The 26,616-nt window shown below is 33.4% G+C and overlaps 1 protein-coding gene across 4 annotated transcripts in view; it reads right to left on the bottom strand.

Moving 5' to 3' along the window:
• The window catches only part of SPATA17 (spermatogenesis associated 17), a 97,545-nt gene that overhangs the window by 53,347 nt on the left and 17,582 nt on the right, over window positions 1–26,616 (bottom strand). For all 4 annotated transcript variants that reach the window (XR_007375038.1, XM_048935914.1, XM_048935915.1 and 1 more), the window contains 2 exons: window positions 24,892–24,995; window positions 7,296–7,419 (listed from right to left, as the gene is read on the bottom strand). Coding sequence is in view for 3 of the 4 variants with exons in the window: in XM_048935914.1 (XP_048791871.1) it covers window positions 7,296–7,419; window positions 24,892–24,995 (228 nt within the window). In the remaining variant the exon portion in view is untranslated. The remainder of the gene's footprint in view (window positions 1–7,295; window positions 7,420–24,891; window positions 24,996–26,616) is intronic.

Here is a 26,616-nt window from a genome sequence, read left to right as displayed (position 1 = left end):
ATGATCACCACTTCTGGGAGAAAAGGTTGATTGAAAAGGATATAAGCAAAAATGAAAAATACACAGAAGTTGGGTTGTAAACTGCCACTAAATGGCTGTGTAGAGTGAATACAGGGGAAATCCTGGAGATACCCTTTGGCTTCCAGCCCTTTTCTTCTTTTTACATCACCACTGTGTTGAGAAGCAAAACTATGGTCTTGAGTGTTCCCAGGATGAGTAATCCAAAAGAGGAAGAGCTGTGCTCAAATTCTAAGCAAACTAAACATTTTTTATTGTCTGCAGAAATAATTCCAACTTCATTTTTGGAGTTCAGAATCAGCAGAATTAACCCTTTAGATGAATATATGTCTTTGTTCAGGTACAGTCTTCCACAACCACAAACAGCCTGATTGCTGGCCACTTCTAGTTTACCCTACTTTGTCCTTTGACAGAAACATTAAACAGCATTAACACTGAGATTCTTTCCAAGCAAAGTGAGATTGTAGGTGAGTACAGTTTCCCTTGAATTACTTTCCTTTACTGAATATCTGTGAATAAAGAGAAATATCTGGCTTCCCAAATAAGTGAATATGTGAAGAAGGCTTTCTGATCAAACATACTTGTCACAAATACTATAAGAAGAGTTTTTTGTAAATTGAGAATCTTTTAGAAATAATATTTTATAATAACAGAACACTGTAGCATAAAGTGTTTTATAGAGTAATGCTATTAAAATGTAGCTGCAAGTCAGTCTGAGAGCTAGGAAATCTCACTTCTTCCTCTTTAATTTAAATGGGATTTTTTTTGTGGTATAAGCTTTCAAAAGTAGTAAGAAGCATCTGACTTCTTGGCAGAGGAGCAATAAGTGGATATTAATCATATATGGATAGGTGAAGATGTTCAGTGATTGGGGCACCTACGTTAAAAAAATAAATAAACATTTATTTTATCTTCAGGATGTATTAGTGCTTATAATTAATGGTAATTTCATTCTAGAAATAAGAAAATAAAAAAAAAGAAATAAAATGTAAAAGGTAAGAGCTAATTCATTCTTCATGCTAGCTCAGTCCTTGGCCTTTCCTGAACAGACACTGCCAGTAGTAACAAATTATGTATAATAATTTTTTGATGTTGACTGCTCACTCAGGACTAAGCTAAAATGACCAAACTTGCAGCCTTGTCTCTTAAACTGTGCATCTGAAGATCAAAGGGCAGCGCTATATCTGAATCCTTATCTTAGGATAAGGATTATAAGAACAAGAACAAAACTGCCAGGTGTCCAGAGACAGTTTCATTTTAAATAACCTTTATCCTGTTCTTGATAGTTAATAAATGAAATTTCATAGTTTTTTTAACTGCTTAACAATAACAGTCTATGCTGTGAAATTAGCATGCTGCAAAACAATATTGCAGAGAGAAAGAGTCAATTTGGTCTTCAAAGCAAGCACAATACAAGGTCTAGTTAATGTTGTGGGCTTACATTCTTTCTGTTCAAGCTATTTCTTCTCTTACTATTTAAGAGAGGTAGGAACTGGAGGAATACTGAGGCAAAACCTGAACACTTTAATAATCCAAAAATTGAAAGCCTACACGTGAAATTGAATTACAATTACAATTGAAAGACTACAAGTCTTTTAAATACAGATTGAAGGAAACTGCAAGAGTATTCTTGGCTTATCATTATATTGCTCCATGCCCCATTTTTTTACTCTTCCATAAGCACATTCTGTTGGTCACTGTCAGGACAGCCCTGTGGGCCACAAGAGCCTTCAGTTTGATTCAGTTAGGACCTCAAATTGATCAGGGCCCAAGAGAAAGAAGATCCCAGACTAGAAGATTTTGGAGTAGATATTAGGAAGAAATTCTTTACTGTGAAGGTGATGAGACACTGAACAGTTTGCCCAGAGGCTGTGGATGACCCCTCTCTGGAAGCAATCAAGGTCAGACTAGATGGGGTTGTGAGCAACCTGGTATACAGGGAGGTGTCCCTGCCTATAGCAGAGAGTTGGAACTAGATGGTCTTAAAGGTCCCTTCCAACACAAACCATTCTATGACTATGATTTTTATGTTTGTAAGTCAAGAGTCTGAGTAGGCACAGATACAGAACTGCACAATTCATTTTTTTTCCCAAGGTCTCAGGAGTAAACACATTCAGATTGAAGATCCCACTGAAAAGAGGACAAATATTAATTCATCTAATCTCAGCAGGACTTATAAAAGAACATGAAGTTCAGTTTTGGAAGCCGGGCTGAGATTGAGTCCACAAGCCAGGGCAATGAGAAGACAAAGTGAGGCCATGTATAACACCACATTGTCAATAATATCAAAACAAGTTTTACAATTACGTGGCTAAGCCCCCAAGATTTTGTAGACAGTATATTGTGAGGAAGTTTTGCTTTCTGGACTAGCTTCAGATCACTTTTTCTTTAAAAATTTAAGTGTAGTATATGAATTCTTTGAAAATGTTAACCAGATAAATTTATCTGCTCAAAAGTAGAGGAATGTTGAAGACAAGAGCACTAAATTTTCACTTACTTCACCCAGTACAGTTGCCTCCTAAAACTAAAGTGTAAGGGGGTAGCTACAGTAGTGCTAGCAGCAGATGACACGCTTGCTCTCACCCAGGATCAGACTCAATTCAGCACTGCTTCTTGCTCCACCAAGAAACATTTAAACAATCCACCTCAGTATTCTAGCTTGACACTGCTTATTTGGATTTAGTCTATCATACATTCTAACCATCATTGTAAGGCAAAGACCAAAGTTTGCAAAATTTGTTGGAAGGTTGGAAATACCAATGATAGGAATTGCTCCACCACACTTCGACAAATATGGACTCTTCATACTCACTTTTACAAAGTGTCATCAGTGTATTCAGTAATTCTAGTCCATCTTTCATTGACTTTACAGTTTGTCAGCCCTTTGCAAAGGACAATCCTTCCTACAAATGTCCACCTTGCTAGTATGACAAAGAGCAGGAACTATTCAATTACATAGATAGAAATCAAAGGGCTAGAGATGTATTATACATATAGATAAACATATTTATAATAGATATTAAATATTAACTTAAAGATCTTTTTCATTTATTACTGACAACTGAAAAACCAGATCATGACCTCTGTATCAGAAATATTACACTGTGATTATGGACCAGTAAAATATGTCAAGTTCCACATCTCAAAAAGAACTTCTAATTCATTCATAGTATGACTAATAAAATTAATGAAAAAAATAGAAATAAAGCTGCATTGTTATTTGTACACTATTTCCAGTAATAAATGGCAAGAAATACTCTGAACAAAGGCAAAATCTTGTTAAATATGTACTGCAATTTTTATTATATTCATCATGAAGTCAGAATTTATCCCATTGTTAAGGTAAAAACAAAAAAGGATAACGTTAACGTAATGTAAAAATTAAAATTTGAAATAGAGGATGTTATTTTGTAAATGGAATTTTACTTGGAAGCCTTATAGTTGCTATCTCACAGATTTATTTTTTGCTGTATTTTTACACTAGAGTCTCTTACAAAAAGCAACCAGTAGGTGGAGCAGACAACATGATTTAACACCTGCAAAGTGGTTTGGTTTTTTTCCATAATTATGGCAATCACACAGGAGAAATTTTCTTCAAAGGAAGCTAATGTGTGTTAGATATTACTTGACTAGTTATTGAAACTACTGACATAGGTTAAAAGCTCAGGCATTTCATAACCATGAAGCTTTAGAGCTCAAATTTTATTTTTCCAGACATTACTTGGCAACTAACTTAGCTTAAATCAAACAAAATTTGCTTTCTTTTTTCAAGCCAACTCTTACCTGTAAAGAGTATTAAATTTGTATTGCATAGATACTTCTGGTACTATAGATAGAAAAGAAAGAAAGAAAAAGTTGCTGTTTTTCAGAAAAGCCAAAAAACATTTTTCTGTGATGAAGTTGGCAGGATATATATATATACATTTTTTCCTTTGTTCATCTTCCTTAAACTTCTTTGCTAAAACAATTCTTTAATCCAAATAAATGGCTTATGTCTATTAAAATGTTTGTGTCAATGTATTTGTACACGTAGCAATGGGAAAGAGTTGTGTTTTGTTAGATTTTCATGTCAAAATACACTCCATTAATTGTTTGCAAAACATAAAGTGTAAAACATAGTATAATAGCATACAGGTTTTACAATCCAACTATTTCCCTGAATGTCACTGTTTCATGTTATTGGAAATCAGTATGCCAAAGGAAAAAAAGAAAAAAAAGATGTAATGCAGATTTAAATGTAGGCATGCCTTTTCAATATTTTTAGGTAGATCAAACTTCCTGCCTGAGACTGAAGTGTTCACACACTTATTCTGCTCATATTTTGAGCTCACTAGAAGCTGTGTAATTGTATTAATTCTACAGCTAATATACCATGGCTCTCAACAAGGCTAATTAGTTTAGGTTCAGCCCCATATTATAACTCTAGATTGGCTTGGAAGGCAACCAAAGCAAGCTCAGAGCTGTCTATATAAGGCTATGTGTATATACCTGCTCCCAACAAAAACAAATAATGTATAGTGATTCAGAATTTAATCTCCATTTCTTTCCCTTTTTTTTTTTCCTTTATAAAGGAAACAGTTTTTATGAAAGAAACAAATGCTTGAATAGAAAGTTAACACCAGAAAAAAAAAGTTTACTTTATCAAAAGCCATGATTTTATAAAAACATACTAGAAAACCCTATATATTTACAATACCAGCATTTGTAAGATTTACTTTTTGAAATGTGAAATAATGCTACCAATTAAAAATTGGCACAGCCTTGTATACATGTATATATTTTTAATCAGTGCGATAAGATTATATCTGTGAAATGCAAATTCTGAATTCAATACAGGATTAACAGTCTTTAAAGGCACAAGGGATTACTGTACTATCTGCTACACTGTGTAGCTACATGCTTGGTTATTTCCCTGTTTAACCTGTAACATATTTCTGAGATAGTTTTGTGGGCTTTGGCTTGTAGAAAGAGGAACTTGACATCTCTTTCTTTCTGACAATTCCTTTCTGACAGTAAGTAAGCACACCTTTTTCCATGCTTGCAATAAAACAAAAAGATTCACAATATATAGGATATATTAGACACTATTATTGCAGGTACAGATTTTGTAATGCTGTCCATATAACTCACTTGAGTATCTGCAGCCTTGATCCCTTATGTGGCTTAGCTCCACCACTACAAAAACTTTAGCAGATCATCTGTACTCACTGGGCTTTAGTTAACACACGGCTTTAAAAGAAATCCATTTTATCAGCCTCCTCTTTTCATTTGCTATGTCCCCAGATTACAAAAGAAATCATTTCCTTCACTCACTCAGAAGTGTTGATTTTTTGCTGCCTGGTTATACTAAGACAATGAACAGACCTTAATCAGAGTTAACTGTCCTTTGAAGATAGCAAGCAGAACTTGTAGTCAGGTCAGAAGAGCAAGGATATTCAGAGCAAATTGCCAGGCACAAAGCATAAAAACAGTAAATTCTGAAGCAAAATCATTTGCTCTGTATCTTATGAAGATATTAAGTTTTATGATTATGAGGAATACACAGCTTGATGACAATAAATTGATGGTTGCTGTTTTTCAAGGTGTTTGATTTACATTCATTCATATTTCAAAATACTACCTTAGAAAGACAGTTCTTGAAGCAAAGTTCCGTGATAAAGGAAAAATTCTGTAGACTGAGTCACTGTATACACAAGTTATCTTTGCAAGAAAAATCAAGTATATTTTTGTTCTGAAAGATTCTGAAAATGAATTATATGTAGTTCTGTAAAATCATAACCCAAATTCATTGGATCATAATAATTACTGCAGCCTACTACCAGAAGTCCTCCAGGTGCATGGCTGAAATTAGGCCCCTCTTGCCATTCCTTAAATAAGTGTCAATAAGTTTGCTAAGACAGTATTATCAAAAGTGAACTAAGTTTACTAAAATCTTTTTACACAGCAAGCCTCTTAATTCTCAATAAAAATCCAATTTTTTGCTCCAGGTAAATGCATTAATGTCTACCTATTTCTTTTACATAAGTTTCTCCAACACAAACATAGTATAAAGCAAAAGAAAAACAATGCACAGCTAATCGTTAATATTCTAGTTTTACTTCTGGAGAAACTAATTACTGTGAATTAATTTTAGTTACTAACTCCCTCAGAAACAAAGTCATTCAGAATTTTTCTGCTGTTACTAAACAGCATTTTTATGTGGCTATTTTTTTTTATTTTTTTTTTTGCAATAAAGATACTCATGTTTTATTGGAAAATTGATCTTTTTTTTATAACTGATATCCAGTCAATGCACATATATTTTAAGTAATGCTTAGATTACAAATGATTCCCAAGCAGAAGAAAATATTAATTTTCTGCCACTAAGTGGCATGGTATTTTTCTTGCTTTCCTTAGGATTTGCACTCCTTCCACACAGATAATCTATATAGATTAATAACCAGTCAGATACATAAAGTAAGAAATGAGTAAGAATCAAGAAAAAGAAGCATTTAGTTCATGTCAACATATCCTAACTGTCTGTTATTCCTTATTCATATGAAGTAAAACCAATCACTAGGCATTTATGGTTTATATGAAAGTTTAAAAAAGGGCACTAACAAAAGGCAAAAGCACAAGCATTACCAATCACATTCATTTTGTCTAAGATACATGTATAGGTATGCTGTCTGCAAAGCAGCATACATAAGGATGCTTGAAAAATATATCACTTTTATCAATACAAAACAAATTAATCAGTAAATATTTAAAATTTATGAGGCATTTCTATGTAAAAACAATTATGCTAAATAAGCTGATTCAGGCAGTTCTAGGAAAAGCTTTTACAGAAAAACTGCATTTACAATCTGCCTTGAAAACAAAGAGAAGATAGAACCAGTCCCAGCATTAGCTCAATTTAAAAAAGGGGAAAAAATGAAATCCCTCCTCAGCTTAATAACTTGTTAGTTCTTGACAAGTGCAACAACACAACAATAAGCCAGTCAAAATGAGTTTTTAAAGCGAGGTTATGCCCTTCGTGTTGTGTTATCACAGTGGCAGATCAAACTGCTGACTTGGACTCTTTCTGCCAGCAGTGCTGATGCTGCCTCTATGAAGCTGCTGTCGTGGAATAGTCATGGTACCTGCTCTTGCCTATAGAAAAGCACTAAATTGAACTCGAAGTAGTGTCTTTGTGATATCTTTTCAACAAGTCATGTCCCATTCAGCCTGCTAGTTTATCTCTGTCAGGCTGGGGGCCCAAGTGGTTTGCATGAGCTGTCAGGGACAGGTATACCAACCTGCTCAGTGCTAAGGAGGTAATGCATCTTTCGGGCTTTGTATTTCTTTTCCTTTTCTTCCTTTTCTAGGTCTTTCTTCTTCTTTTCCTTTTCATTCATTTCTGCATACTCTTGGAGCTCATTCCTGTAATAAAATAAATTTATCAATCATGTGGTGATAATAAAGGACCTGGACATGTTTTATTTTACTTTAACCCTTTTATAGTCTCATGGTGTTTTGCTATTAACTATTAGCAATGTACTGCAACAGTAGCATGGAAAATTACAGTTCATCGAGTTCCACAGCAGCAGGATTTACATGGAAATATCTGTGAAGAAATAGGATTAAAATGCCAAAACCAGTATATTAGTTCATATTGTTTAGTTATTACTTTGAAGAAGATGTCAATGTTCATTTTAATAGTTTGATAAAATAAAATTTAGATATTTTGCTTTCAGAATAATTCTCGTTTGACTTTTATTTATAACTAGAATTTAATTTAGTAATGTTCCCTCAGTCTCAAAACTGAAGCTGTCCACTTAAGTTTCGATTAGTGCTTTGTGACGTCTCCTTCTGATCTGCAAACTTATGACATGAAAAAGCATAGTAAACAGAGGATAAGAGTTGATATTTTCTCCTAGACCTTTGAGCCTTTTGTAAAATTGAGCACTTATGCATAGAGAACTGGATATAACCTTATGCAGCAGTGTCTTTAAAAAGAGGAGTTTCCATAGCATTAAGTTTCTTGCACAGGTCACTTTCTACTGTAGTCTGATAGCAATGGTACAGGCCACAAGAAAAAAATATAACTGTCTCATGAGACAGTGTATGAAAGAAGTTTGCAAACATAGTGTCAACTAAAGGACATAGTCAATAGGTTATAGGACATTGTTTCATTGTAAAAGAACTAAAGAACTGTACCTAATACCAACTGGCAGAGAATGGAGAGAACTCATGATTCCAAATGAACGTTTACAAAAGAAAATGGCCATTGATTCCACCGCCATGGCTTCTTTTATAGAACAAAGTTTCTCATAAATTATGCAAACGGTGAAGAGAATCAGTGCTCTCTAAGAAACAAAATTGTGTGCTACTGTGCACAGTACACAAGTATGGATTTTTGACCCAGGTAAAAAAGATTAGTTTGATTAACATTTGTTATATTTGTTATTAAGAAATAGCTAGTTCAAATTAATTGGCATGCCAAAGACACCAAATATATTCAGTCAACCATTTAGATTGTTTTAAAGTTAATTAGGTGAGTAAAATCTATTTGTTGGTTCTTTTTTAAGCATTTGAGTACATGGTAAAAAAAAAAAAAAAAAAAAAAGAAAAATGCACCATCAATATTTATCCATTATTTATAATATTTAACCAGATATTAATGTACCTGGATTATTCAATGTTCCAGCAAAACATATTTAGAGAGGCCCACATTAATGGTCTCACTTGTGTCAGTGGATACTAAATAAGATACAACAGGACAAAATCCAAATCCTGTCACATGCGAAGAAGTTTGCTACTATGAACAATTCTTCTGGAACATCATATTACTTCTGAAAGTATGTTTAAGATTGTGCATCCGATCTATTCTTAATATTTGAACTATCATAACATTAAAAAGGTTCATCAACATATGCGAATGAGTGAATTATTAAAAAGAAATTGCAGCACAGAATTGTTATTTATTTCATGCTATCTTTCAAATTTTTATCAACTACAGTAAGTAAAAAATTAACTATTTACACATTTTACTTCAAATGTAACAGAAAAAATAAAATGGAAAGGAAATAAATTAAAGATCAGAAAAGATGTATAGGTCTCTTTCAAACTCTGGAAATATTTTTTGTTGCAGTTTACTGTTAAAGGCTTCTAATACAATATTTCATACAAGGTTACTTATGAAGCACACTGACGTTTAAAAATCACCATGCTATGCTTTTTCAGCAGTGTAATTTTTTTCCAACATAAGATTAAATTGCAAAATAAATGAATTACTTAGAGTGGCATGGCCCCCATTTTGCCACCCTTCTCTTGAAAATTGCTTATTAATATGAAAAAAGAAGTTGGAAAATAGCCTGTTTTACTTTATGCATAGTGTTTCGGGGCCTCAAAGCCTGCAAAGCCAGACTAGCTGCACATTTTAGATTGTGTTGGCAAGCGGGTACGATGACCTTTCTGACCTGCATCTCAAGGCTATTATTAATCGCTAAGTAACCTGGTAAAGCCAAACAAATTTGTTTCCATTGAAAGGATCTCTATCTGTGTCTGAGAATTTGTGCTGTACCAAACAAACCTCATTAACTGTGTCCATTTTTGACAAAGAACTAGGAGTTGGAGAGATTGGCGACCTTTCTTTGTCCTTAAGGTGCAGATTTCAGAGTCACTGCCTATAGGTACATAAGCATTTTTACTTGGATACTCTTTGTTCTATATCAATCAATCGAAATAAATGGATTAATAAAAAATGCATATAGTATCACATAAAAAAAAAATTGCCATTTTACTTTCAGTATCAGACCATATAATCTGTTTTACTTATTTAATACTATTTCTTTTTTTTTTTATGACAGTCAACCATTCAGTATCAACACATTACTGGTGCTATTCATGTTCTTAGATACTTATGTACTTATTTCAAAAGAAGCCCTGTAGAATGTGTGCTACAGATGTAGTAATAATGGGATGTAAAATGTTTTCCATTGTCATTAAAATGAATTTACCAGAGTATTTTCAGGGAATATTTAATAGTCAGCATGTGATGAAATTAAAAAGAAATAAAAAAAATAATAATAATACTAATTTGAAATTAAAAAAAAAATTAAAAAATAATTGTAGAAATTCAACAAAAATCATGATCTTTTTAGATAGTACTATAATTCAAAGTATTAAGATACTTTCAGGATAATCATGTCTTCATTAACACGGTGCCAGAAATCTTCCCAAAGTTTGCTTGTTTTTAGCTTATAGTTACAAATAATCTTCAGTATACATTTGCAGCCTACACACCTTGTTAGTTGTGCAATAATATTTCTATCACCCATAATACTGCTGTGTACGGTTGTACGGAATATACAGACAATAGTGACTGGAGGATGGGAGCTCCCAGGATGATTCTCTTCTAAGGGGCAACAGAAAATAACACTGTATTTTCAAAGAATTTGAATAGGAGCAACAAAATCAAGAAAACAATAAGTGATAGGATATGAATATACTATTTCATATGTGAGCAGTTCAAGAACAACACATTATTCACTGTGCAGGGGGTTTCACTGTTACCGTACAGAAAAAGGTATATAAGCATAAGTGATATTAAAGACATAAATCTAGACTTCCAAACAGAGTTAGAGTTAAATCTTAAAGGTTCAAAGAGAATAAATTCAAACTCCATTACAGTCAATAGAAAATTCCATGAAATTAGATGATCTTTGGATTAAACCGAGCTTTCTCTTTGTTCATATACAACTCAAGTTCAATCAGTGATAATAAACAATGCTTTCTTGGGACTATCTGATATTAGCAATACTAGCTACCATGCATGATCAATAACTTTATCCTTTCAGACTCTGTATGCAATTTGTTTCAGGATAAACCTTTCATGGTTCAAGGAGGAGAACTGAATATGGAAAAATACTTTGGCTTGCATCAAATTTGTTGAGAGAAAAAGGGTTCTGTAAATGTATAACATGTTCTAGGTTAATTAGTAATCTTGTTTTGTTTTTGCAAATAATCTGTCTTTTACATGGTTCATAGTTGGAATAATTAAACTAACTTATAAGTAAAAAAATTGGTAATTTTTTAACATAATTTTCTCATTGTCTTAAAGCATATCTAAGTTTTTTAATGTGATCTACTGTATCTTCCTACAAACCTGGCTTCTCCTGTCTGCCTATTTTAACTAGAGTTTCTATCAAACTGATTTTTATATAATACCATTTTAAAGGAAATATGTATAAGTTTTGACAAATATAGTGCTTTCTCATTACTTGAAAATTGTTCAAGTCCAAAGAATATCAGTGTTAATTAGCACAACCTTACCATGCATTTTTTTGCTTAAAAAGTGAATATGTAGGTAATATAAAGTGCATTTTCTTTGTAATACAGAATACTCCAAGTAATTGAAATCAAGCATAGCATTATCAATGCAGGTGCGCAAAGAAAACAAATAAAAATGATCTCGTGTAAGAAATCTGTAAAGTAGCTATTGATTTGTTAATGACAAAATCATTTGCTTTATATAGTTTGACAATAAAACATTTTCATATGACAAGGTAACTTATTGTTATTCTGATACTTCATTATGCAGTAGGCAGCAGTGCTGGTTCCAGCTATGAGATGCAAATTTGGTTGACAGTACTCCCGCTGTCTGTATAAAGGTTAAAAATACACACATAATATTGTTCCCGGCACTTTTGGAAAGGTCTTGAAGTGATGATTTCAGCAGTATACAGATTTTCATAATTCTGCAGAGAACTGCAACATTTTACAAATTCACACTGACCTACATTTATTAACTTCATCAAACAATTGCATTCCGTTTGCACTTCCACTTAAATTCTGTGATCCTTTGATGAGATAGACATAATAAAATTGTAATATTTATTAAACAAAAGAGAATCCAGGAAAATCAATAGTTGATCAATAGTACTGAGAGTATAAAGTTATTGTGAATTTAAATAGTTCAGACTCCGAATCATAAATTTCCAGGAAAATAGCAGTAGGCAATCTTAGCATAAAAGGAGAAAAACTAAATCAATTTTACTTTCCTGACTATCTATCATCCTCCCTCCTCAAACAGAGAGTATGGAACTGAAAATGAAATTAGTGGGACAACACTTCTGGTACACAACTGCACGCCACTTGATTTCACATTACACTGGTGTATATGAGAATACAGTGTGACTTGTTGTGATAATATGATTTTACTTTTACCTATTGTACTTGGGTAAAAAATGAGGCCTATATAGCGAGAGCAGTCCAGGATGTACAAGTAGTTTACAGAGAGGGCTATAGTTTAAAGACAGAACTTTAACAGAACATACACACTACTCTTGTGTTAGCTGTGTCAGACAGCTTCATCATCCTCATCCTAGTTCAGAATACCTGAACGAATCTGTTCAGATTTACTGAGCAAACAGAAAGGCTTTGTAACACCCTGTTCCTCTCCGCTATGATGTGTACTGCCATGTTATGTGACACGTTTGCAACTGTGCGGTCTTGCCCAGTGAAATCTGGGATTAACCAATTCTTAAAAGTATATTATTTGTTCTCAAATATGTACCAGATAGTTTTATTCACACGGCTGAAATTTAAACCACTCACTGGTAATGCAATCATAAACACTGTTCCTTCTGCTGGGAATCAGAGAGGATTTCAGAGTGTATTTGCTTGAAATATAACAAAACATAAAGTGATTAAAGGTCCAGAAAGTGCTTCTGCAGTTCATCATTACTTTGCTAGGTAGACTTCAGCTAGTGTAAAATTAAAATGTTTATAGCAGATTGGTTGCAGATATACACATTAGTTTACACATGCACTGTGGCTTTTTTTTTTAAATAGAAGGGTAGGTGTTTGCTTCTTTGTAATGATGAAATCCCATTGTTTTCAGAAAGAGAAAACTCACTCTTCGGAGTAATTCTGGCATATGATCATTTTGTTGAAAACAAGAATCAACTCAGCTCTGTTTTACATAACATTCAACGCTGAGACCCATGAATCTTGCAAAAACGATGTATATATATATCCTGTTGAGTATTTTAAAGGTGTGATTTGCTACAACATAAGTAGTATGTATACATATGTAGTATGTACTTATAAGTAGTATATATATAAGTATATACTATATATATAAGTACATATATAAGTATATATATTGTATACGTAAGTATATATATATAAGTACATATATATATACTTATAAGTAGTACTTATAAGTAGTATGTATACATTTGTGTACTACTTTCTAAAGTTTTCAACATCTTATAAGTTTGAAATAAAGGCCAAAAAAAAAAGCTTAAATAATAGCTTTAACAGATCTCAAACATCAGGAAACTGATGGACTATGTAAAAGATTCAGACAAGAAGTAATACTTGTAAGTATTTAAAGGTATTATATTCATATAGCACTGAAGAGTTCTCAGTTAATAATGGGTGCTTATATTACTGTAATGCATGTGCTGCCTCTATGTATTACTGCCTCATGCATTTGTTCATGTGGCCTTATGCTCAAAAGCATAATACTCAGCAATATAACCTGTGTTCACACATGTAGCCTGAATGTCTTCATGACCATTCTGTAAACATAAAAGATGAGAAAGGAACAATTGTCATTCCACTTCTTTTTGTTTTTAGAGCATCAAGGAAAAGGAGAAATCTCCAGTATTCCTGGAGATCTAGTGACAGTACACAAATGGCTGAAGGTTATTGAAGAGTGCTGAATGGAGATGTAAAGAGAAAGTCAGATGTCCATTGGATAAGTGGGTATTTTCTCACAAGTGATTATGCTTGTAATGGAAATTACCAACCTCATACAAACAGTTTACAAACAATGTGGGCTGGTGACAATCAGATTATGATACTGATTGTCAACTATCTGGTGAGCCTTTAGACCAAAACACTTTCCAGGCTACCTGCAAGTGCTCCAAAGAGGTTGAAGCAGGTTGCATTGTTACACGTTGTTATATGCAAACAAAGCAATAAAGCTTTAAAGGCACTCAAAGTTTGCAGCTTAGCATGCATTTTACATGTCTAAAATGTAATTCAAGAAGAAAATATCAGCAAATAAGCTACCTGGTTAAAATAAAAATAAGATATGCCTTTTGAAAGAAGACTTGAAAAAGGAACATACTTTCCAAATTCTTAGCATTGGTGGAATTGCCATGAACTGACTACGGATAGAGAGTAATGCAAGAGACAGCAAACTGTAGGATATTCAATTTTTGATTCTGTTATGTATGTTGTATTCACAGTGTTGTCTTATGAAGACAAGTGCTGTATAGCTGAGAAAATGGAAGGGAGAACTTTAATAATGTAGATATGTTTTTTAGAAAGCGTGTGGCTCAGGAAGAAACAGAGGAAAGAGTTTACTTATAGGAATAACAAGTGTGTTCATTTAGAATTAAAATATAATCCTGAACTTGTTATGATTTCAGTCCAGAAGAGCTAAAGATACTGGTGTTCAAAACAGATTTTAAGTTCAAAGGATACATTAACCTGGCAGAGTGGATTAGTTTTCTGAAATTCTAATTGGGATTTAGAAATTCTACAGATTCAGAGAGCAGGGTCAATGTCAATTCTGAGGAGGTATTAGGACAGCTATTAGGGCTATGAGGTCAAATTAAACACCTATCATAAAACTTATTATATAAACTTAACAATGACATGTCTCTTCAAAATTTGGAGGACTGTAACTGGTTTGTCATTGCAGTGTAGTGAACAGGAAACTAATAATAACAAGCAAAAGCAAAAACATCCAATGGATTCTGTAATTATTAATTTTAAAGAAAAAAAATTGTTACACCTTAAAATCCCATTATCATTTGTGCACAGCAGAACACATTCTGCCCACCTTTCTTTAATCACACAGTGTACCAGTGGAATTAAGTGACATACCAGTTCAACTGTCAAAGTCCACCATCTGATCAATATGCTATGGAGGAAATGTGATGAACACAGCAGTGAAGGGCATACAGTGAATGAACACCTTGTGCAGATCAGGAGATCAGGACACAGCATGTATCAGCTGATAGGAAAGAACAGACTGATGTACCCTTCTTATCCTTCCAATTTCAACTGCTGCACAGTTACTCAACAGAGTGCAATGGCTTTTGAAGTCATGGGTAACATAGCCACTTTATAAATAAAAAGGGAATGTTTTCCTTAATTCGTTACACAGAATTTTCTAAGTAAGGTTTCAACTCATATAGGGTTTTTCCATACACATATTTAAAAGCTACTAAATTATTTAACTTTCTGGAAATACGTAAAATTAACATACTGGTCTAAATATTTTTCCTTGTGTATACAAATCCTTAGGCCGATTCTAATTCCTACTCATTAGCAGCTTAAAATGTCATGTAGTTGAAGAACATTTCTTGTAAAAGGCATGATTTAAACACTGAAGTTTTGTTAGCTTAACTATTTTGATTTAAAGTTATAAACTCACCCGTTATGGATGTGGCATAAGAATATTGACAGTACTGAAGTTTCCACTGGTTGAGGAACTGTATCCAAGTATCCTGTTTCAACTTTATTTCTGCTCAGTTTTATGCTAATACAGCTAACTCTAACAGGTAGAAGCAAGCTATGGGCAGGCTTTTTTCAAGTGGGTGCTTGTCACGATAAATCAGCCTGATTAGTCTAAATAGTGAAATTAGTAATTAGGGGTAACAAAGCTGATTTGGTCCTGAATGGATTACACAGCCCTGACACACAAATTATTCTAATGGCAGTGCAGCAGAAGTGGTCATTTCTAGCACAGTGTCAGGGCTAAGCTGCTAAGAGAGCTGTCAAGTTCTTAATTTTTCCTGCAACAGATGAATGAAGATGTCTAAAGATAGCCAGCTACCAATGACAGTTCTCAGTGAATATAATGTGAAAGTATCTGTTATTTTTTGGCACTGCAATTTCCAGCAGACTGTGCACGCTACCATCTGCACAGTAATAGCAACAGGAAAGCACGCTGCTATTCTATGCAGTTGTAGTGAGTTGTTCCTGATACAAGAATACACCCTTTTAAGCTGTTACCTTTCTGCTGCAGTGCAGGACAATATATACAGGTATATATTTCTTTTACCTAAATATATGATACTTGGCAACATATAGGTTGATTTTAAATCACTAGGTGATGACTAAAAGTCATCAGCTAAGTTGATTTTCCTTCTCAAAGTTTCAAGCAACAATTAGACTTAAAAGCTTACTGACTGACTCACATTTTTTACTTACTTTGATATTTAAAGTCTGCATATGTTTGGTATACATTTTTCACATTAAATAGGTCTTACAATGGCAAGGCAGACAGAGCTTTTATATACTAACCCATTATGTAGAGCACAGCAGTAATGCCAAATCTCACAACACTCTAATGATTTTCACTGTACCTGATGGCTTTCTCAAATTCCCAAATAAATTTGTGTATAGAGTTTGTGTGGCCACCTGAGCATCTGTGATGTCACAAACACTATGAAAAATAACACAGAGAACTATATCTTTTAAATAAAAAATGCAGTCATTTTAGGAGAGATCTAATATTTTGGAGTACTGCAGTACTACTCATATGCAGTACAATTCAAGGCAGTGGCTAATTGGCAATATGAAATTATCAGCTAGATCTCAATTATTCAGAAATGCTAGAATATATTGAAAATGTTATGTAATCAAGATCTCAAAAATCAGACATTTTTTAGGTTATGAGACACTCAAAATTAAAGTCTATTATATGAAATTTTGTTTCTTCTATATAAAACAGTATAGTCCATTAGAGATTTGGGCATCTAATTATTCATGCCTAAGTAGTACAGCTGATGTTTAGATTTTATTGTCTATACTTAAGCATATAATTTGTTACTTGGAGTACTACATCCTTCCTTGAGTAAATAAGTCCAAAGGTGCAGAATGGTGGTGAGGCCTCCAACCACTAAGTACAAGCAGGCTAATGAGTACTGGATCACTTTGGGCGTCATGCACCTGGAAGATCAGATTAGTCTGATAGAAGAAGCTGTGAATGTTTTCAATAAGCCAGTAAATTGGACAATAAAAGAAAAGCCTAATTGGAGAAATAAAGGTTGAAAATCTTGCTTTTCTTAAACTCTCTTTTGCTGCTTTGTTTTGAAGACAGCAGGAACCGTGAAGTTCAAGGTAAAAGAACTGGGATTTAGCTTCACTGTCAAGGATAAACAGCTTAATGGATTCATGTAATTATCCCTACAAGGTGAAGAGTATGAAGAATTTGAAAGGAGGATAACAATAGGGAAATGGTTTACACAGCTTAAAAAAAATCATGCTCACAGTAAGACGAAGTATACTATGTCTTGTACAGGGGTAGTACGAATAGGACTCACAGAACTGAAGCTTTTCTATGATCCTGTGATGAAAAGGTATATAAATTAATATACAAACTGACAATCCATCAGAATAAAAATGTTGGATATTTTTATTTCTTTATCAAACAGAAAACAAAAAAGTGGCTATATTAATGTATGAATTTTGGATATTAAACGAGTTTTCAGTCTATCAAAGGAGGATATAAAAAGAAGCAATGGTTTGAAGAAGAAATTAAAGCATTTCAGCAGAGAAATATGGGACATAAGAAAATTAACTTCTGCAGTAGAATAAAAATGGTATTTTCCATCTTTTGGAGATATCAAATCAAACTGTTGGTTTTTTAACTGTTGGTGTCTTAACCAAAGGTTACTGAACTAAAATAAGTATTGTTATAAAAGTGTTGTTGATGGATATGAAGTTGATGGATCTGAATTTAGACTAGACCATGTGATTCAGAGTAGAAGAGTGTTCTGAGCATCATTAGAAGAAAAAAAATCAAACTTGACCTTCGGAAGAACAAGATGGACTATTTGGACAATGTAGAACAAGATTAGTTACTTAGCCATTTGCACGCAGATTGCTTTAGTAAACAAAATATGTGATTTTCTAAGGTAACAAATTCACACATTTAAATTTTATGCTTCATTATTAAGCTGAAAGTTGCAAACCAAAAGAACCACCTTTTTTTTACTGACAAATGTACTGCCTTAAATAAGTTCAGTAAATGGCATATAAAATATCATTTTTCTAGTTTCATAAATGTATGACATTTCTAGTTCTCCAAAATGTGCATGAAAAAATGTTGATACACTTTCTCAACAGTCCTTAGTCTTCAAGTGGTAGAGCTCTTCCCTGATAACTGAGTATAGCCTGTATATAGATGGCCTGTCATGTCTCTACAATTAGATAAAACCAGAACTGCTATAATTTAATCAGTTACAAACTGAAAATTGTATTTTGAAAATCAAGTTTATTAATATGTAATCTTTAGGTAATCATATTTATGCTCCTAATTTACACAATATTTATAGTATTCTACATGTCCTTGAAATAGGGAACAGGGACACTAGACTATGAAAAAGTGGCCTAGCTGCTGGAGTTCATAAATTTTGTTCAGCTTTGGATGAGTTCAAAGAATTGCCATGTAAGAAAAGCCTTACAGAGGGAATTTATCTGATTATGGCAGTAATAATTACCCAGCTGTTTATTGCAGATAGAGAAATAATTCATGTAGGCAATAGGCCGTGGTGGCAATGACACTCCGCATTTAGTAAATATGCAAACTGTTCACTTCTAATTAACCAAGCTAGAGGATGCCCTTATTAAATGTATAAACTAAAAGTGCCTTCCTGACAAGTGATGAATTGTTACATTGCACAAACTCTTGCCACAGAATTACTGGAGTGAACTTGGGGCTTAACTTCATTAAGAGATCTTGTGGGATAGTTAAATGAGGATGGACAGCATAACAAGACCTACCTGACAGTCAATGATATGTTAGAGCTTAATGAAACTGTGCCTCTTCTCCTTTTCTACTTATTTTACAGCAAAGATACTGCTTCAGCCAAAACATAAAACCATGAAGCCTCTCTTTGTAGGACAATATGAAATTCTAGGATTAGTCAGCCTACATAGAAAATGTTTTATAAAATCTCAGTAATTTTAAGACACTTAGTTCAAAATAAATGCAGTTCAATGACTGAATGTCAGGACCTAAAATTTCCTTCTACAAACTCTAATTAAAAACTTTGCTTTGGATATAGGTGAAATAAAGCTTAATATTTAACCTCTTAATCCAAATGGTGAGCTTACTGCTATACAAAAATACATATGAAAGAACAGCCTTCATATTTTTAAAGAGTACAGTCAAACCAATTACTTACATTACCTAGGTTATTCAGGTTTATCTGAAGACGTTGTTCTATATTACACAGAACTGGCTAACACATCACTTGCTCAAGAGAGACTTATATAGAATAAGACACGCCTGAGGTGTACGTAGCTGAATCCGCACTGGAAATTTAGCTATTTAGCTTTCTGTGTAATCATATTGGTTCCTATCTTATTCTCAGTGCAATCAGAAATTATTTTCCTATGCAGATAAAACAAGATATTGATTGTTTTATACCTTTAGCCAGTTCATTTCAATTTCATGACCAAACTAAAAAGAAAAAACTTCATCTAAAAAGTCTTGGTTTGCAAAATGTACTATTGAAAGCCTATAGGAATACAAGCACATATGCTGTATAAAATCATATGTGTATGTGCAACTGTGTTAATATCTATAAAGGTAGGTAAAGGGAAGACCTGAAAATGGGGTAACTTCTCATGGATTTTTTTAATGCTCTGAAACCATGCTGAAAGATAGACTTACGGACAACACATTTAAGAAGGAACAGCAATAACAATATACATGACTCTAGATAATCTAACTAGATTTAAAACTTTAAAATGATTCTCTTAAAGCTTTTCTTTGATCTAATTCCCACTTAAGTTAGTGCACACATTTGATATCGTTCACAGTAAACTAGATCAAATCGCAAAGAACAACTTCAATGATTCTAGTTCCGTGTTTCTTACCACATCTAGCAGTTACAGCTAAAATTCTCTTGAAAAGGCATAGATAGCTCAAGTTACAGAAACTATCACTCAAGATTAATATTCAAATGAAAGAAAGCATATTTGGCACTTATCTCTGTTTCTGTGGCTCCCAGAGAAAGCTGACAGGATATGTTTACATTCAGAAAATTCTAATTACAGGCAAATAACTTAAAAACTCTAATCTGTTTCCTTTAGACATCTTTGAAGACAAGAAAAGGAAGATGGGTTAAAGATAAATTAGATAATTAAGCATAAAGTGAAAGACAACATTACAAAAATGAGCTTTTTATTGTTTTAAGAACTCCAAGGAGCTGTCTGAAAGGCTTTGGCACTAATTGAAAATAGACTATAGAATCAATTGCTTCTGCAGTCAATGAGGAGGAACGTTTTAATTGAATTATAAGAAAATATATGCATTCTTCAAAATACTTTGACACTTGAGAAAATAGCCAGCACCTGGACTTATCTTTATCAGAAAGAATCAGACAGATGGACGCTGAACAAGTTCTCCTCATATTAGTATGACAACAGATGATTTATTTCAAACCCTCTTGTAGAAAACAGCAATACCTCAAAAGTTTTAAGAAGCAAAGTGCTTATGTTAAAAGTAAATAAAACTCAGAAATGCTCCAAGAAGCAATGAAGAATAAACCCAATACTCTTACTTTTTCTCCATGCTACAAGATCAAGCATATTTGCAGAAAAGCCAAACACTGGATTAGATAACCAGCAACATACAACAGTACCATATTTCACTGTTCAATAAGATTATAAAATAATTAGACTACATAAAGGATTTGTAAATATATGTATTACCAAGTAAGTGATTTTTATCATTTAGCATTATCTGTTTCCTTGGCATTATCTGAAGAAGATTTAATGATGACTGTGATTATAAATCTGCTGATAGAACATCTAGTCTAACTTCGATGAAAGTCAAACACAAGGGCCACACTCAAGACCCTTTCATTACAAGAGCCAACAAGAAAAGAGAAAAAAATTGGTGTGAATCTTCTCAGTGTGTGAAATTCATGAGTTAACAGTGTTTACATACACTATAATACGTGCTAAAACTAGACTTGGTCTTAGTCTGCTATATGTAAGTCAGTGTTTATTCAAAAGCAAAGACTAAACTACCTGCCTTGATTATAAAGGAACCCCCTACACCAGCACTCGGCCAACGCTTTGCTAGTTTTCTGATAGTGCTATCTTATTGAGTTGTATACCTAGGAAAAACTAAATGGTGCCATTCATCAGCAAAAGGAGCACTACATCCCAAAATCTTATCTCCAGTTGCACACCTGACATACAGCAATGTTGCTTTACGGTAGTTTAAAGGCCAGTGTGCAGATAACCTTAGACAGAGAAGTCTAAGTTAATCACACAGTTGGACAACTGACGTTATCCATAAGTTATTTTGATACAATGGCACTAGCATGCTAATTTATGTGATGTCCATTTTCTTATCATGGATTGGAAACAGCTTCACATAAAACAAAATTCTAACATATCATACGGACGTAGCATATAGTCTATGCTAATTGCTTTTGGCGTATTTCCCTTTGTAACAATTTTGCCAAGTCTCAGAGATGCTAAATGTAGCTTTGAGAATGTTTTAAAACAAAGTATTTTTCCTCAACATGAAATATAGTAATTTTAATGAGAAATAATCAAATTAATTTTAATACATTTATGTATGCAACCATCCAATTAGTCTATATTCAGGCACAATACAGTCTGCATCGGCACTTATTCAAATACAAATGGTTGCAACATATGAAGAATTATTACAAAAATCTAGCACAAATTGCACAAATTTCAGAATTTAGGACTAAGAAACTCATTACAAAGTTATGCTGAAGCTAAACAATACAAATTCAAAGAAAAAATTTGAGAACGCCCTTATGAAGATAGAACTCAGTGTACAAATTCATTCTTTTGCCGTCTCTCAAGGGATTCTTTGAATCACTCCTCAACTAAGGACTGTATGAAGACTTTACAGCCATTAAACTTATTGGTTCTGCCCTTTATTCTTCAGCCAGTCTGGGAGCTAAAACAGACAGCTATCTCCAGTTCTTACAAAAACAGCATCTTAGGTTAGGATAAGCAGTCTGTTAAGGTGCGCAAACTCACATATAATATGACTATTATTATTTAATTATATTTTAGGTCAATTTCTGTTAAATCAATTTCTGTTAAACTTAATTACATCCCTCTATGGCTTTAAACTGGGGCAGCTTCTATTAAGTTTACTTTCTCCTGGGACTTTCACAGTAAAGACAAATGATAAAGGTCCAGTTACTAAATGAGGGCAGCTATTAAATAAGGCCGGCTTGTATTAAAGCTGGAAGGTAAAGATGTAGATACCAGATGAGATTACCCCCTGGTAAAAGAAATGCCTTCTATGGGAAAAAAAAACAAAAACAACTGGGGAAAGATGAGAGAGAAGGCAACAAACTTCGGTCAGCAATTCCTTTAAGATACCAGGCTGCAATCTAACAGAATGTCCAAAATTCTATAGTAACCTCCTGTGAAGTGGGTACAGGCTCCTCCCTAATGAAAGGAGAGAAAACAAAGCACAACCTCTGGTTCCGGTGACCACGAGGTACCTTGAAAGAACCTGCAATCTAATTCCAGGTAGTTGTTGATAAATAAAAAATCTATTAGCATTTTTATAGAAGACTAAGAAACATATTGCAGTACAGTTTAGGACTACAGCATACCTTGAGCTTAAACAAATTTTTGAAATGACAAACTTAGAGTTTGTGTTTTTTGGTTAGTTGATCGTTTTTTTATACTATGAAAGTTCTAAAAATCAGTTTATTTTTTTTACTGTGGTTGCAGTACTATTTGTGGAGAAACTCAGTTCTTTACTTTCACGGTCACAGCACTAATGCATATAGTCTGATGAATGTGGCTGTAAGAAATGATAAAATAATTGCATTGCCTCAATTACCATGGTTCTGTTGTTTCTTGGTGTTCTTGAGGTGTGAAACACTCAAAGGCAGTTTAATCTGAATGCACAAGTATAACAAGGGGCTCTGTCCATAAACACATACATTTCTATAATGCTGAAGCTGAAATAATACTCAGCCAGTTCATAAATGCGCTCCTTTCAAACAATGTAAATTGCTGTATTTGATATATACAGAGATACCTATTAGCAATGAAGTTGTTCTCTCCCTTTTGATGTACTAGGGGATGGAAATATGCAGAGAATCCCTCCTCCACCTTGTTCAGTATTCCTAGTAGGAAACACACCATGCCACCTTGGGGCCAAAGCAGTTGGCAGCAACTTAGCCCAATGACAGGAATAATCTGTTTGGCTGAGGGCCTACACCTGATCTTCACTAAGCATCTGTTAGATTTAATCAAAATAATGTTGAAGATAATATACATATTAGTTTCAAATATACCTGAGCAAAAGATTACTGCAGCAATTCTTGGTTGGACTTGAGAAGTGAAGAATTTTTAAAACTGAGAGGATATGGTCTATTTGACCAAATTTTCCAGAAAATTCATTTTTATCTTCTTGTTTTTTTGTTTTTTTTGTTTTTTTTTTTTATCTGAAAGACAGATTTGATTTTATTTTTTAATCTGATAGTTAGAAATTATTCTCTGAATTTCAGAAGGCAGAATTCGAATTAGCAGAATATCAATATACCAATAGCCAAGCAAGAGCTCATACACGCCAACTTTGACACAGTTTCAAGTACCTAAAATTGCACCATTCATCTTACCTGTTAAAGACAAGAAACATATTGATTAAAATATCTATACAATTATAGGCACTGTTGTGTGGTTTGTTTTTTTTTTTTTAATGAACTGAAAGAAATATTAGGGAATTCTGAACAAGAAGATACGACAGATGTTTTGAAGATACACTTGAAAAGATTTTTTAAATTTAGTTTTGCAGAGTTGTAATCTAACATTCTGTGCAAAAATACATTTAAATACACCATGGATAGGCAGTTATCAGTACATTTCACTACATCTAACAATGTAATGCAAGAGTTAGTTCAGTGCTATGACAAAGAGGACACCAACAATACCAACAATAATTGGGGAAAAATAATACAAATTAATATGTAGCATTTAAGAAAGTTGGATAATTTGTGTTTTACATACAGAAATTGCATATGCTGTTTTCTGTAACAGAATTCTGATTGAATTGTCTCTGTCATGTGTCCTACATGAGACTTCCAGAATATGAATTCTAAAGACCTAGTGTCTTTCTTAAGGCCTGAGGTCTGCCCACACATCCACAGTTGAGAGTCCTTAGGCCTAATGAAGTTCTGATGTACTGTGAATGTTCTGGTACTTAAACCAACGTGTACAGAATCCATGTGAGCCTTTGTTTTACAGGCCTGCTCTTCTCAACACAAGTTTCTTTGTTTTCTTAAATAGACATTGATCTTCCTTCTATAGTGTACAGTCACCAATGAACCAGAATGAGAAGCTGGGTTACCAGTACACCAGGGCTTTAACTTTTTTCCCAAATGATTATAAGAACTTGAGTATAGGTAAATAACAATTAAAGTCAATTAATATTCACACAATGGCTCATGAACGTAACTTAGACTCAAACACACAACTTTCATACTTTGTCAATAATCAATTTTCAAAACAAAATAACAACAAAAAAATCCAGTTCAACAGATCACATTTATAGCATAATTATCTATTAGTTTTTGAATATAGGTGAAGAGGCAAATCCTCTATTATTAACCTGGTACAAGCAGGAATTTCCAGTTAATTCAAAGAAATGAGAATTCATAACGGTCAAAATGAGAAGAGAACGTAGCACAACATGCATAGGACTAGAATTAAAGAGAACAATGACTGAAACATACACATATATTTGATAATGGAAGGGATCCTACACTTAAACAAATAGTTTAATTAGCAACATCATTTTTTCCAAGTAAAAGAAAAGGAAATTAAGGTTCTATCACATGAAGTTTTTATCTTTACCTGACAATCTCATTATTCAGAGAAATGGCTCCCAGGTACTTCTTCAGTGCATAGTAATTATGGGTATATTTTCGGACGTAATACCCTCTCCATCTCTTCTGAATCTACAAGAAATAAAGACTTGTTTAGTACATTTTAAATTGAAAGTTTTTATGTGTATGAAATAACTCTTATATTTCCCAAAGAATAGGATGTCCTTAAAAGCAATATCAAGAAGAGGCACCACTACCTTTAAGTGAAGAAAATGCAGGTAAGATGTAACATATTGTAGTTAAATGGTGATATGAATTTACTATTAAATTCCAACATTATCAACTAATATCAAATTTTAAGTAACTATTTATGTTGCATCTGTTTATGTTGTTAAGAAACACCTGCTATTATTAACAATGCTGCTAGTGGCATTGCTTCATGTCAGAATGGTTAAAAGAAGAGGTGCCTTTTTTTGAAATTACAGGATCTTTACACTCTTTTGTGCTCTGGATATGTTATAAACTGAAAGAAAGACTTCCAGTAACTCAGTGAATGAGGATTTCTGAAAATATCATTTACAAACTGTTAGTCTTTCCCATATAAGATGATGCATGTCTGTTTGTTACACATTAGTTACAATCTTTAACAAAACACTATTCCTTCTGCCTAACAGATGAAGCTTATACCAGAAAAGGAAACCTCTTTATCTGTAGTTAATTCTGACATTGTGGTAAGAACAGAAATTATGTAGTGTCCTTCATGGGAAAGGATTCAGCTTAATGCATTTTAAAATGCATCAGTTTCAAAAAAAGACAGTTCAGTCTCTCCCCAAGTATTGGCTCTCTCTAAGTATTTAGTCTAACAAAACAGTTTAAACATTCCCTCAACATGTGAAAATACTAGTTATGATGTTTCTGAAACAATTACAAGTTTACTGGCTATATATTTTGTGGAAAGGGAAGGGAAGCATTAATTATCACAACCACCATTTGCTAGTCATATCTACCCCTCTGTACTGCATCACATATACTGATGCTGCTGGAAAACACAACTTCTTTTCAGTCATGTTGAGGGCTGTTTTCAGACTTCGTTATCTACATTGTAACAGATCAGTGTACTTTGTATCAGTAAATCTCAAAAACAGATTCACAAACTTCTTGTCCTCATTGTCTGAATTTCTCTTTATTTACATTCTTCCACCCTTGAATTTATCCACCTAAATTATTATTTAGTTTCTTCTTTGTATTGTTTCTCTTGCTTCCAAACGTATTTCAAAATTAATTTCTCAATTTCCATCTTTAGTTCTGCCTTACTTTATTTCTGCTCCAGTTCACACCTCATGATCTTTGCAGCTTTGAAATCTTATGAGACATAAGAGCAGAACAACAAAATCTACTAAATAAATAATAATTAAAAAAAAAAAGTCTGAGGTCTTGCTATCGAGGAGCAACTTCATGGTTAGAAGCTATCCATCTCAACGAGATGTATTGAAAAAAAGAAGATTCAGATTTGCCAGGAGCTCTCCTTTTCCTGTAGGCCTCTGGCCTCTAAACGTTATAAGAAATGTAACTCTTCACTGTGTCTACAAAGAACGTTTTTCTTGTTTTCCTTCTGCATCAACTCTTCTCCTTCCAGAACCTCACAAGCAAGCTACAACTTTTTAAGTGGAGTGAATCCTTTTTTTGCTACTTTGTTATTGCTGCTGTTGACTGTTTTCTTTCCTTAACTTTTATTCCAAAGTTGCATAACTCA

Source organism: Lagopus muta, chromosome 2, assembly GCF_023343835.1.
Source record: "Lagopus muta isolate bLagMut1 chromosome 2, bLagMut1 primary, whole genome shotgun sequence".
NCBI classification, from domain to species: domain Eukaryota; kingdom Metazoa; phylum Chordata; class Aves; order Galliformes; family Phasianidae; genus Lagopus; species Lagopus muta.
This window is presented reverse-complemented; position numbering and strand designations above follow the sequence as displayed.